The 13,033-nt window shown below is 34.5% G+C and overlaps 1 protein-coding gene and 1 long non-coding RNA gene across 13 annotated transcripts in view; one reads left to right on the top strand and one right to left on the bottom strand.

Moving 5' to 3' along the window:
* LOC106025441 (uncharacterized) overlaps positions 1-13,033 on the bottom strand; it is a 188,363-nt gene that overhangs the window by 108,879 nt on the left and 66,451 nt on the right. The window lies entirely within an intron of this gene.
* The window catches only part of Scn9a (sodium voltage-gated channel alpha subunit 9), a 79,153-nt gene that overhangs the window by 45,770 nt on the left and 20,350 nt on the right, over positions 1-13,033 (top strand). The window contains exons 17-19 of the mRNA XM_063259204.1: positions 538-655; positions 7,759-7,913; positions 11,435-11,608. Of these exons, the coding sequence (XP_063115274.1) occupies positions 538-655; positions 7,759-7,913; positions 11,435-11,608 (447 nt within the window). The remainder of the gene's footprint in view (positions 1-537; positions 656-7,758; positions 7,914-11,434; positions 11,609-13,033) is intronic.

Genomic DNA, 13,033 nt, shown 5'->3' with positions numbered 1-13,033 from the left:
TTAGTGTGGTCTCTCACATATTGATTACAATACAATGTATCTTTTTTTTTCATTTTTAAAGAACTTCTATCTATATCATCTTAATGTTTGGATTTTTAAAAAAATCTTAATTACTGAAAAGCTTTTTATGCCAGATGATTTTTAATTACCCAGTGCTGACAATTCAACACTCATTTATTATTGCTACTGGAGTCATTATTACCCAAAATGAATAATTGTTGTATGTAAATTTATATTAAGGTATAATATTAAAATGTGGCCACTATTATAAAATATTATTAGCCATTTTTTTCAAAAACTCATTAGCATCTTATGAGTAAAATTTATTTTTCGTTGGATATGTAGATAGAAAGATCAAGTGCAGATGCATTGTAAGGTTACTTGACCTTGACATGTGTTTATACATTGTTATGGCCATCATACTGTTAAACTTCGTTCATAACATTTTGCATGATATTTTTATTGTTAGATTTAAATGCAAAAATTGAGTAAACCCTAAGTGACATGTCTGGTGGGGGTGACGGATTCCTTTTTTAGAGACTGAACCGATCAAGTTCCTCTGAGTGCAGCACAGTTGATAACCCTGTGCCCGGAGAAGAAGAAGCAGAGGCTGAACCTACAAATTCCGATGAGCCGGAAGCCTGCTTTACGGATGGTAAGAGAAAAGCTAAAACACTAGCATTTGTTCATGGTTTTTTTGCATTTTGTCTTAATATATTAGACTATCTAGAAGTTTAGGCTTCCTGTCACTGGGAAAAAATACATGATGCCCACAATTTAAAGGAGGAGAGGTGTATTTTGCTTTACAGTTTTACTGTATGCTTTTCTGGCTGGAAGGCAGATATGGTGGAAGGGCATAGTACCAGCAAGCAGCAACAGGGGGGTGCTGGAGAGAAACAGAGGAAGAGACAGACATAGACAGACAGACAGACAGACAGACAGACAGACAGAGAGAAGTACATCCTTCTAAGTCAAACATTTTTCTAAGTCATGCCCTCAGTGATGGTAGTTCAAGATTTAAACCCCCAAAAGAGTTACTCACTAACAAGCCAAAAGCCTCCATTTCATGGTGATTCAGTCACGGCTGTATGACCAAGAGGAGTCATTGATGGTCTCTAAGCTGCAGTCTCCTTGCCTATGGTACTCTACTAATGATAATGTCTAATGACTGTGCATTATGTTATAAAGCACTTAGTACTGTAATATGTTCAGACTTCTCATTTACAATCCTTATTTCATATTTCCAACAACATGAACCACTAGAATCCAAGCTAATGAAAGAGATGATACTGTTGCCTTATTTCATCAAACAATTGAAAGTATTTTCTAATGCTTGGTAAACATCTTTATACTATTGACTACAGTTTATCTCAAAATTCTTTCTTTACTTGGTTTCCGAGGCCACATCTTATCACTGTTCTTTTTCAAACTTACTTTGAAAGTTCTTAGGTCTGTCCTCTATTTATTTCTTACCTTTCCCGTAAATAAAAATACAGATTCCCACATTTCTGTTCTTTGGTTCTTTTCTTTTTACGAAACTTTCCATACATATGTGGGGATTGTACAACCATTTCTGTGCTAGTTTTCTTTCTACAACATATCACTGGTCAGGTCCACCTAATATTTAAATGACACCAATTCATTAAATTTACAACAAACTTTGGTGTTATCTCCTGTCTTAGTCACTTTATGCTCGTCGCTGGGACAAAATACCTGATGCTCAAGTTGGGAAAGGAAAGGTTTCTTTCTTACAGTTTTTGGAGGTTTCAGTCCACACTCAGTTGGCTCCAAGACAGGCAGGCATGGCTGGACCACAGTTCATGGCGGCCGACAGCAAGCTCGAACCAGCAAAGAGAAAGACAGGCCTTCTTCCTGACAGTACATCACATCCTGGCTCCACCCTTTTGTGGGTGTAGCACTGACACCATCAATCCAAGCACTAGACAATGAGCCAATCACAAATGCACAATGCAAACTCATGAGGCCTGGGGGACACAAACAAAAACCATGACATCTCCCTCATGTAATATACAGCTTTATCTCATTTAGTACCAACACGATGTACCTTTAAAGCTAGAAACATTGAAAAGCCCTCAGTTCTAGTCACTAATTCACTAGAAACACGTAAAATAAGGTCCAGAGGTTCTGCTCTAGCTAAAATACGAGAAACCTGGATCTGCAAGATAAAATTTAGAGATCTGTAACTTACCATAGAAAGCCCACTATAGTTGGCCTAAATACACTTTTTATTTGGATACCAGGGATCAAACTCACAACCTCATGCTTGCCAGGCAAGTGTTTACACTACTGAGCCGAATTTTCAGCCCTGTAAATATACTTTTTAACAGTAACCTCTTCTACTCCTTTTTAGCTTCTGCTATGTTGAATTTCCTAGAACTCCTGAAATTTACCAGGAATTTTATTCAAAGGTCAATATAGCAAATTTGGGTTTGACTTAGAAAAGAGTGTAGCAGTATCTGAAGAATTGCTGTATCATCTAAGTAAAACACACAAACCTAAAATAGGATTGAAGTGTAACAGTATGGCATAGAATATAAATTGTGATGCTAATAAACATTAAGTTTTACTTGCCTTACTACTAACTATCCCTGAGACTGTAAATGTGATTTTAAATCTAGTACTCAGATGCCTCATCTATAAAACGGGGATAATATTCACGTCATGGAAATGTTGAGAATATCTAATAAAATAATTCTTATAAATTAAATAGCACAGTATGTAGCTGCCTTTTTTGTCTACTTTTATTACTGTTTTCAGGTTTTTTTTTTCTTAACAACCCTATGTAGAGGTTGTGCTAACACTAATCCTAATGACACAATGTTTGCTGATAGGCTTATCCTCAGCATTGTTTTTGCAAGGGTCATTGATTTGCTTTAGTCTCCAATATTTCCCTGAGAGAGCTTCTAAAGGACTCATGTAGTAAGCAAAGTGACTACCAGGAGTGCATAGATTTTCTTTAAATATATACCTAATATGTACTCGCTTACGTTGGAAATGACTTACAGATCCATTTTTATTCTACTAGACCTGAAGTATAACCAACATTCAGAGTAGCAGTTAGCTTTCAGAGATTTTTGTTACGAGAAAAATGAAGTAAGATAAACAGTTAAATTGGAACATTGTGATTTCCTTAAAGATAAGTGGTAAAATGATTTTGATGTTCATTACCTCACTTTCACTGACACTGTTCAGTTCATTACCCTCGCCTCACTGTGTGTTTTATGGGTTGCCCTGCATCTTGTTCTTCTCGTTTCCGGTCCTTCTCCCTCTAAGGTCGTATCTTCCTTAGCTGTGTTCTATTGTTTGGTAATTCAAGACATCAAACATCTTCCCTAGGTCTCAAACTTTTCTTAAATATCCTTAATTTTTCATGTCATGTTAACCTGTATAATAATGAACATATGATCCTTTGATTCTACTCGTCTTTGTAATTGGAATTTTTTTATTAGATAATCAGTGTTACATGAATTTGAATTACAGAGTAATCTCTTTTCTGTAAAATAATGTTATTTTCTACTAATTTCTTAGGCAAATCAAACTCAGCTCCCCTCAAAGTGTTCTTGAGTTCATCAACTTCCTATGAAAGTTCCTAACTTCGATAATGGAATGAAGAACTCTTGCCTTTTTTTCCATTTGGAAGGAATGTGAAAAAAACACTTGTTTTAGAAGATTTAGACATTTAAAAAAAACAGTGGAAAACAGCTTCCTTTCCTAGTCGGCTTTTATTCTAACCTTTCTGATCATATTCTAATACTGTTATTAGTGGGTACTCTGCCTTTGAAGAGATGAACAGGTTCTTTTTTTTTTTTTTTCATTTAAAAGCATTGGTTTAACATGATGAAACCCAGCATAGACTTTATGTAATGTGTCATGAGAGCAAATTAATGAAACTATCTAAAAGACATAGCACTTACCCACTGAGACTCATTAGAATTGAGTTTCTCAGTTCTGTTTACATTTAATTACTAGTCTTTTTAAAGAGAACCTGTGATAACATTGCTAACTAGTTAGGTTGGAACTCTCTTGGGATGTACCTTTGCATAAAAGCCAGACAGGAGATTGAGCACTCCTGCCTCAAAATAAGAGAGAGAAACTCTTTAAGGTGTGATTAATCCTGAGGGCAATGCTCACGGAACTTCATCATAGACAAAACGTTTTCATTTACTTTTCTAATTACAATACATGGTATTTACTTTCTTTCCTCCATCATAAGAATAATATTTCTCCTCCATTTAAAACCGGTAAAAATAAATCCTGGAAAGTAAAATCTTTCAAAGGATAAATTTCTTTCTGTTCTGCATTTGAATTTTAAGTTTGAAGTTTCAAGTTTCTATTTTAAAAATTCTATCTCAGGGTTTTTTTTTTACACTAAAAGAAAGTACCCAAGAGTTGAAAATCTGGTCAAGCCCGAGAATATGTTAACAGTCCTTATCATTGGACAAATGAAGTTATATATATTTTCTGTTCATTTGGTTTCCATCTAATCTTTGTGTCAATGGTAGAATTCACACAGAGATGATCTTTTTAGTCAAGACTAAATGCTCAGACAATAATAACATTTTTTTTCCTAGATGGTGAGTCTTTTGCAAATGATTGACACACAGAATACTAAGTCATTTAGAGGATCATGGAGAATGCTGCAAGCAGAAAGAAATAGCATCACAGAATGTTTCAACCTTTAGGAAACTTGAAGCACTCTGGAGAGAAGGACAAGCACACAGAAAATATACATGATAGCAAGAAGCACCAGTGGTGGTTACAGTGCAGGGAGATCGCTTGCTACATTTTGTTAGAGGAGGAAAGTAAAGTGCCAGGAAATATCAAGTGGATCTATGCACTTCTTTCACCTCAGAGATAGGAAAAAAAACCAACCATGGCAAGACCTTTCTCACAGGAGTAATGCCTCAAGAGAATTGTCATTTTATTGCTTCACGGCATGCAGCTTATTAGTAGCTCATGTTTTTACTTGAACAGTTGGATATTTTTTAGTTGAATGTATTATTTTAGAGAAAAAATAATAATTTTTAAAAGCCCCTAAAATGAACATTTTAAAGCGGTGCTGCTCCCTCTTCCTCTCCCAGCTCCTGCCTTCATCTAAGAGGAATCTTTTCATCACAAATTTTATAAGAGTGGAAGTGTTTGTGGTTACTTCTTTTAAAACATTCTTTTTCTTCAAAGATTTCTTATTATTTAATTATTAATTTTTTTAAATGTAATTTTTAATGATTCCTAATCATGATCTCCCTGGGCTTCTCAGATTCTTGATTCTGTTCCCCATTCCTCTGGGAACCGTCCTACTCCTTGAGCTCCGCTTTACCACAGCCTCTTGGGTCTGTGTGTACATCTCTTGTGTCTCCTATGCTGTCTCTTCCTCCTTCAAGTTTTCTCTGCTGTCTCTCTTCCAGTGGTGTGCAGGCTTAACAACTGGCTCGCCAAGAAAAAGAAAATATGCACACATACATCATTTTATTATAAATGATGCTGAGATGAGCAACGTGAGGCTCATGACTTAATAGCATTACTTACAAAATATTTCATTATACATTGCATATATGTAATTATTTCTTCTGGTATGCTTTTGTTGAGTTTTGCCGAACTTTTATCCTTATAAATAACCTATTATTGCAGTTGATGAACAACAATAGTTTTAACATAAAGGTTGTTTGGTATTTTCATTTACATTAGTGCAATAAAAAAGAAATAAGGAAACTGTCAGAATTTCACTTATGCGCTAATGATGCAAGCAACTTATTGCTAATAGGATTACAGAATTTTAATAATGGAATAACAGTTTGTCAACTATGTGTGCTGTTCACAGTATAATGGCTATGAACATGACCTATTTTTACTGTGTGTCTACTTTAACATTTTCTCCATCCTTTTTATCTGAAAAAAAATCTTAATTTTTTTAATGAAAATGCCTGCTTTTAGAATCACTACTATGACTGTGGAGTTCAGCGAAGATTCATAGTAGCCAAACAGTATATTTCCACCATTCAGAAAGGATAGGTGTAGATTTCCTCAGAAGTATGGATGAAAGTGAAACAGGATACATTAACTAGAAAACAATAAGTTTTTAGTATTTATTACATTCTTAAAGTACATTATCAAATTCTAAATTTATGTAATTTAATTTATGTCATTTAGTTTCACATAATGGTTGCATTAAATAACAGATGAGCAAAATTTCCTGACAATGGAATAGTGAGTAAACATTAAACAGTTTGGGCCTCATGTACCACTGAATTTTGACCTGTAATACTGTAAATCCAGAATGTTCTGGGCTTGACTCCTTTCTCTTTATTCTAAATACTTCATGAAATACTTGCATGACTTTAAAAACCTATGCTGATCTCAGCTGACACATACATACTAATAATTTTTATGTATTTCTTTTTTAGCCACGTATTTTCTCCTGATTTTTAGAGTCACATTTCCAAAGGAGAGCATGTGTGTTCAGAAATTTTGCAGTTATTTCAAATCCATCAACTCCAAGTCAGCCAATACTTTTATGGCAGTCAGTTCACTACTGACACTGGTTACCAAATCCCCCTGATTTACTTGTCAGATATGTCTACAATCTGGTAACACTTTAGCTCCTAACTAAAATTAGCCTAATCTGTCTCACTTGACAGAGATGCTGTATCAGAACCCTAAATGGTCCCTACCCTTCTAAACTATATCCACACACTATTAAATTGCACCCTCCACCATCTGGCCAGTTTTTTAAACCTTATCTCTCACTGCTACCTCTTATGCACATCCTGGTCTCGTCATTACTGGGAACTCACTGTAATTCATATGCATCATGTCTTTTGTGGCCCTCCTGACCTTGCTGGACATTTTGTCACTCATGATTTGACTCAGTTCAATCTCCAACTTTCCCAGGGAAGCCTCCTCAGTGTTCTTGTCAATAAACCTGCCAGGTTAAATGAGTTTCCTCTCATGCCACCAGGATTTGTCATTTTCATTGCCTTTTCCAGTTATAGTCATTTATTTCTGTTTCTGTCTACTTAACCAAAAGCAAAACTAAATTCCTTATGGAGAAGGAATTGCATACAGGTCAAAGTACATAGAAAATATTTAATAAATGCTTAATGGACAAATAAACAAATGAATTAATGCATAGCCAAAACACCTTTTCCTCACTTTTTCATAGCAGTATATTTTATATCTAGAAGCCCCAGGTCAGATTTGTTTTTAACTTGGAACACTCAAAACAGTTTCATTTGTATCTTTTAATGTATTTTTTAACTTAATTTTGGAGCCTTCTACTAAGGCTTTTCATCATATTATTTAGGAAGACATTTTTTAGAAAGTTTTTAATAGAGGAGCAGAAGCATCTCAAATTGTGTTTTAGATTCACATTCAGGAAAATTTGTCAGCAAAGAAATGCTGAAATGCATTTTGCCCTGAATTTGGATCATTCATTCATTTGTTCATTTAAAAAAAACTGACTTATACAATGTAGAGGAGATTGAGGAGAAATCAGAGAATAATGCAGGATAATAATACATTCCAAACAAAAATAACCAGAAGATTTTAAGGGAAACAACGGATGTTAGAAAATGAAAAAGAGGTAACAACCAAAATGAATATATGAGAAACTACCGGAAACGGTATTAGAAATTGTTTGCTTGCCAGATTATCATGGAGAAATCTCTCCATTGAAGCATGTATTTTAAGCATTTTGTTTATTCTGAGCATTAAGTTTTACATGTGAATCTTTCTTGCCAGGTTGCGTTCGGAGATTCCCGTGCTGCCAGGTTAACACAGAGTCAGGAAAAGGAAAAATCTGGTGGAACATCAGAAAAACCTGCTACAGGATAGTTGAACACAGCTGGTTTGAAAGTTTCATTGTTCTCATGATCCTGCTTAGCAGTGGAGCTCTGGTAAGTGGTCTGATACCTAAGTCAATAAACTGGTCGCCAGTAATTTTAATAAGCTGGGAGATTTAAAAACATCACCATAGGTTGTTTTACTTAAGCATTAATTCGTGTGATTACCAAGGACAGAATTTCAGATGACATTGATGGATATTTCCTGAGCATACTACATGCAAGGCCTTCTTTTTGCTGCCCAGAATACAAGGACAGATAGATCCAAGTACTGTTCTCATTCAGCTAAGAGTAACAGGAAGAGATAGGGAAGAGACTGGTGTAGACAGCGATTACAGAGTCATGATGCCCGTGTAAGTAAAGTGTACACAATGATCTGTAGCAAAGAGAACAATCGTTCTCCTGTGACTTTGGGAATGGCAGATAATGCTTTGTAAGATCTAGAAATAATAAACATTTGTCAGCCAGGAAAGGTGGGCTGAGCGGGATATGTACCCGATGGTAAGGAACCATAAAGCAACATGAAATATTCAGGAAATTGTGTGTTGCTGAGCTGTGGAGAAGGCTGTGGGAGGAAGTGCAAGGGCAGGCGGAGAGAGAGAATTGTGAGAAAGATACACAGACTCCGCTCCTGAAGTGGCCTGCATGTTTTGTAAAACAGATGATAGTTTTAGGATGAGAATTGAACAAATTTCCTGTTCTTATAACTCTGAATCTATTAACCTGGTAGCATGGGAATCTCACAGGTTCTTCTATAAGGATTTAAAGGGAGGGATAGGGATTTAGCTCAGCGGCATAGGCACCTGCCTTGCAAGCAGGTGGTTGTGAGTTCGATCCCTGGTACCGATTTAAAAAAAAAAAAAAGATTTAAAGGGATCTGGGAGCTAAAACTACCCTAAGGCTTTTTTAAATTGTCATATTTTCCTGTTGACTCTAACAGAGAGGAGCCATTAGAAGCCAGTAAGAGCCCAGATCCAGCTAAATAATGCTACTGCAAGTTTCATTATACCAAGAACAGATATTTAAGAACTTTATAAATTTGCTCAGTCTGAATCATGAATCTGTAATTTAATTTTCTCAGCTAATAGGCTAATATGATAAATGGTTGTCATCCATAAATTCTAACAGACACTATGAATTGCCTAGGTGAGAGATAAAGAACTTCATTATTCCTGGTGTATAAGGACTTCATTATTCCTGGAGTATAAGGAATTCCTTGACCTAAAACATGTTTGTGTTGGGTCCTCTGTGTCCAGGCCCAGGAGGACACAATAAGGGGATGGATGAATGCTGCTAATTAGAAGGTTAACATCATAGCTGAGGGACATTAACCTTAAAGAAACCATCCTTTTATACTAAGCTGTAAACAACTGTTTGTTGTGCCACCCTGAGTCACTACCTCATCTCTCAAGGTTGCCAGGTGCAAACACATACCCCCAACCCCCGCACCCCAGGAATGGCCTGGGGGAAGGACAGTCAGGGTCTTGTGTCCTTCACATATCTAGAAAGGACATACAGGACTGTCTGCCCCACAGTGAACTGCCTAGCAGGACAAATCTCATTGCTCAGAAACAGATACTGTAATAAGAAAGGTACTATTTGTGTGTGCAAGTAGGAATCTTAATACTGTCTGTAATGTCTTATATTCCATATTATTTCATGCTGAATCCTATATCTTAAGAGGAAATTTTAAAATTTAAAAAAATAGCAATTTGTTCACACTGTCTAAAAAGGAAGTCATTTTTTTGGAAGGGCACTCTCCAAATGATGATGCTAATGAATACTATGACAAAGAAAAGGGAAAAGGAATTTTGAAAAGCTGATATTTTCACTCAGGGAGTTTGGCAACTAAACTAGATTTTTTGATATCTAACTTTGTACTTTCCACTGTCTTCTCCAAACCTAAAACTGTTCTTTAAATAAAAGTCTATTAATTAAAAAATTCAAAATATAAAAATATCTGTCTACAAAATAAAAAAGTAGCTATTATTTGGTATATATTTATTTCATTTCAAATTTTTGCATGGATTTTCCCATTTAATTTTCAAATGACCTTGTGAAATTTTGTTACTCCTTTTATTTTACCAATAAAGAGGCCAAATAGAATATAAAATGTTGCACAATGGTTAATGATAGAAGCACAATTCAGTAAGAGCTAACACCCAGTCTTTCACTTTAAAACACCAAAAGTAAATTTAAAAAAATAAATTAGTTATAATTGAAATGAGTAAAGTCTAACTCGCAGATCAGGTATAACTCACATACTGGCATCTTCATCTGATTTCTAACATGTTCAAAAGACCAGTCTTGGAGCTGGGTCTCCCTGCAGGTGAGTTCTCTTGAACAAAAACAGGGTAGCTGAGTCTCTCCATGATGATCCAGTGATGGTCCTGCTATAAACCAGTACTACAGTCCTAAGAACAGGCTTCTTTATGACCAAACCACTGCCTTGTCGTTGTTAAGGATGAGTCACTGACATATTTTATTTTTAGGTGGCTCGATTGCTCCAGAACTTGGAGAAAGGGATAGAAAAGTCCTAGTGGCTAGAAATCTTCCCCTGCACTTCAGTGTCAACTGGCATTCAAAACTTCAACCTGGTGCCATCTTTGTGCATTGTAGTAGATCTATCCATTCTCTCTGCCCCAACATCTCATTTTTTATGTAATGTTAGTATTAATAGCTTAGAGAAGTGCAAAAGATAAGTTTTAAATATTGAAGGTAAAAGTTGGATGGAAAATAAAAATGACCCAATCCCATTACCCTGGACAAGCAACATGATGTTAACCAACAAGGACACAGGTCTTTTTGCTTTCATTACCTCTCACACAATACATAGTGTTTCAACTTGAAATAGAAAGTTCTAATCCAACCTGTTTAAATCAGTGATCATTTTCACTGTCTCAGAGAGCTCACTTCTTTAAACTCATTCAGATTATTTCGCACAAGATTCATGGCAATAATTACAGTATCATCGTTTGTCATGTATTATAATGGCTATATTTGTGAATTGAAATTAGTAGTGGTTTGTAGAATATTTAGGTAAAGATTAAATACTGATGCACAATTTAGAAACTTGGGCCCTATAGTGTTATTAAGAGACTGCAATTATTTATTTAGCAAACCTTTCCTCACCTCCAGATATGTTCTTCAAATAGTGGTAACCACTGGGTTGCATAAGCCTAGAAGAACCAAAGAGAGGCTCCAGCCCTGTGATTGGGTATGAAGGAGAGTGCAGGATGAGAACAGGTTTGTAAGAAGGGTTGACCCAGGAATGGTTCTCATTTAATTTTAATGGGGAGAAAAGAAGAACCAGATACAGGGGAAAACCCCACAGGTATCAGAGTCACAACTCTTAAAGGATTAGAAGTAATTTTATTCTTTTTTAGTCCTGTTCAGTGCTTCTTCTTAGCAATTATTGAAAGGCTAAAAGCTACTGTGATGAGTAGTTATATAGTAGAAGAAAGACAGATGGCTTACTATTTCAGTGCCCTCATAGTTACAATTGCCTCTTATTGTGTTATGAATCATACATTCTAGGTTGGACATGAATTGTAATTTCAATATATTCTCCACAGGCTTTTGAAGATATATATATTGAAAAAAAAAGGACCATAAAGGTTATCCTGGAGTATGCTGACAAGATATTCACCTACATCTTCATTCTGGAAATGCTTTTAAAATGGGTGGCATATGGGTATAAAACATATTTCACCAATGCATGGTGTTGGCTAGATTTCTTAATTGTTGATGTAAGTACAGTATTTTGAAATAAGTTTTAAAAGATAGCTCTTACTATTCTGAAATCTTTACTAGCATTATATGCTGTTTTATTTATATTTTTTCCTCATGTATTTTTAGGCTATAAGTTTGTATGTTTTTTAGAAATAGTAGTACCACAAGTGAAAATATATCTGTGAGCCTAGAACAGAGATCCCTTCACAAATATGAATTCTCTTCTGTACCATTCTAAAATTTATAATGGGATTATATATATATATATTTTTCTGCAATCAGACAATATGTGATTTCTTTAAATATGTAATTTGAGTATCATCCCTATTAATATTGACATCAAAATGAGAAAAAAACTTAGACAGTAGTAGTGGAAAAGGAAAGATTAAAAATCTTAAATTAGAGGAAATACTGATTTTTACAATATAATGTTAGATTGAAGATAATGACAAGTTGTCTGATAATGTGAGCTAAAATGTATATTAAAACTATAGGTCAAAAGCTGAGTTTATGTTACTGGAAGGAAATATATAGAATTTCAAAATATTTATCTAAGTCATAATGCAATAGGAACCAAATAAGTCATAACTTTCTCCGTATCTCAATCACACACCTACTCTTCATCTCTAGAATCTCAGTAGGGCACAGAAATAATCACTAGTAATTTCAAATAATAAATTTAAAATTCTGCTGCATAGTTGGAAGATGGAAAATAAGTTACTTTGTTACATGTATTTCTTTTAACACAGAGATGGGCATAGTGGCATAGAAGTATAAAGTCAGATCCATGGAAGGCTGAAACAGGATGATCCAAACTCTGAGGACAGCCTGGGCAACACATTTACTAAAAAGTTCAATTTCTTAGCTATTCAAAGCCCAATAAATTCTGTCGTTAATAGAACAATACATTAAACATTAAATTGTATTATCATTTTTAATTTTTGTATAAATTATATGCAAAATATTTTCTAGTGCTTAGTTATACATTATGTAACACATAGAATTCTCCTAAAGAGAATTCTAATTTTTGAACTAGTATTAATGATTTTAGATATTTTACTTTTAATTTACTTTTTTAATATCTAGTTACAACTTAAGAGAAAACATTATATGATTAATAATCTGATAATAGTGTAGTTTTAAAGAAAAGCTAACCAAAATAAGAAAAAAGTATAAAGAATGTGTTACTTTTCTCTTAATGTGTATATATGATACACATTATATCTTTTAAAGACTATGAAATATTTAAGATGCTTAAAAACTTTCAAAATATTACAAAATATGTCATCATTCAGTTTAAGAAGTAAAAGATCATAAGTAGAGTTAAATTTTTAAACCAAGTGATATGACCTTTTAACAATAGAAATTGTAAATATCTGAACTGATGATTTTTAGTATTTAACATCTTGTTAATAAAGAAATACTATGCAGATATCAGGGGA

Source organism: Cavia porcellus, unplaced genomic scaffold (assembly GCF_034190915.1).
Source record: "Cavia porcellus strain 051 isolate PalLab524CR breed Dunkin Hartley unplaced genomic scaffold, mCavPor4.1 scaffold_12, whole genome shotgun sequence".
NCBI lineage: Eukaryota > Metazoa > Chordata > Mammalia > Rodentia > Caviidae > Cavia > Cavia porcellus.
This window is presented reverse-complemented; position numbering and strand designations above follow the sequence as displayed.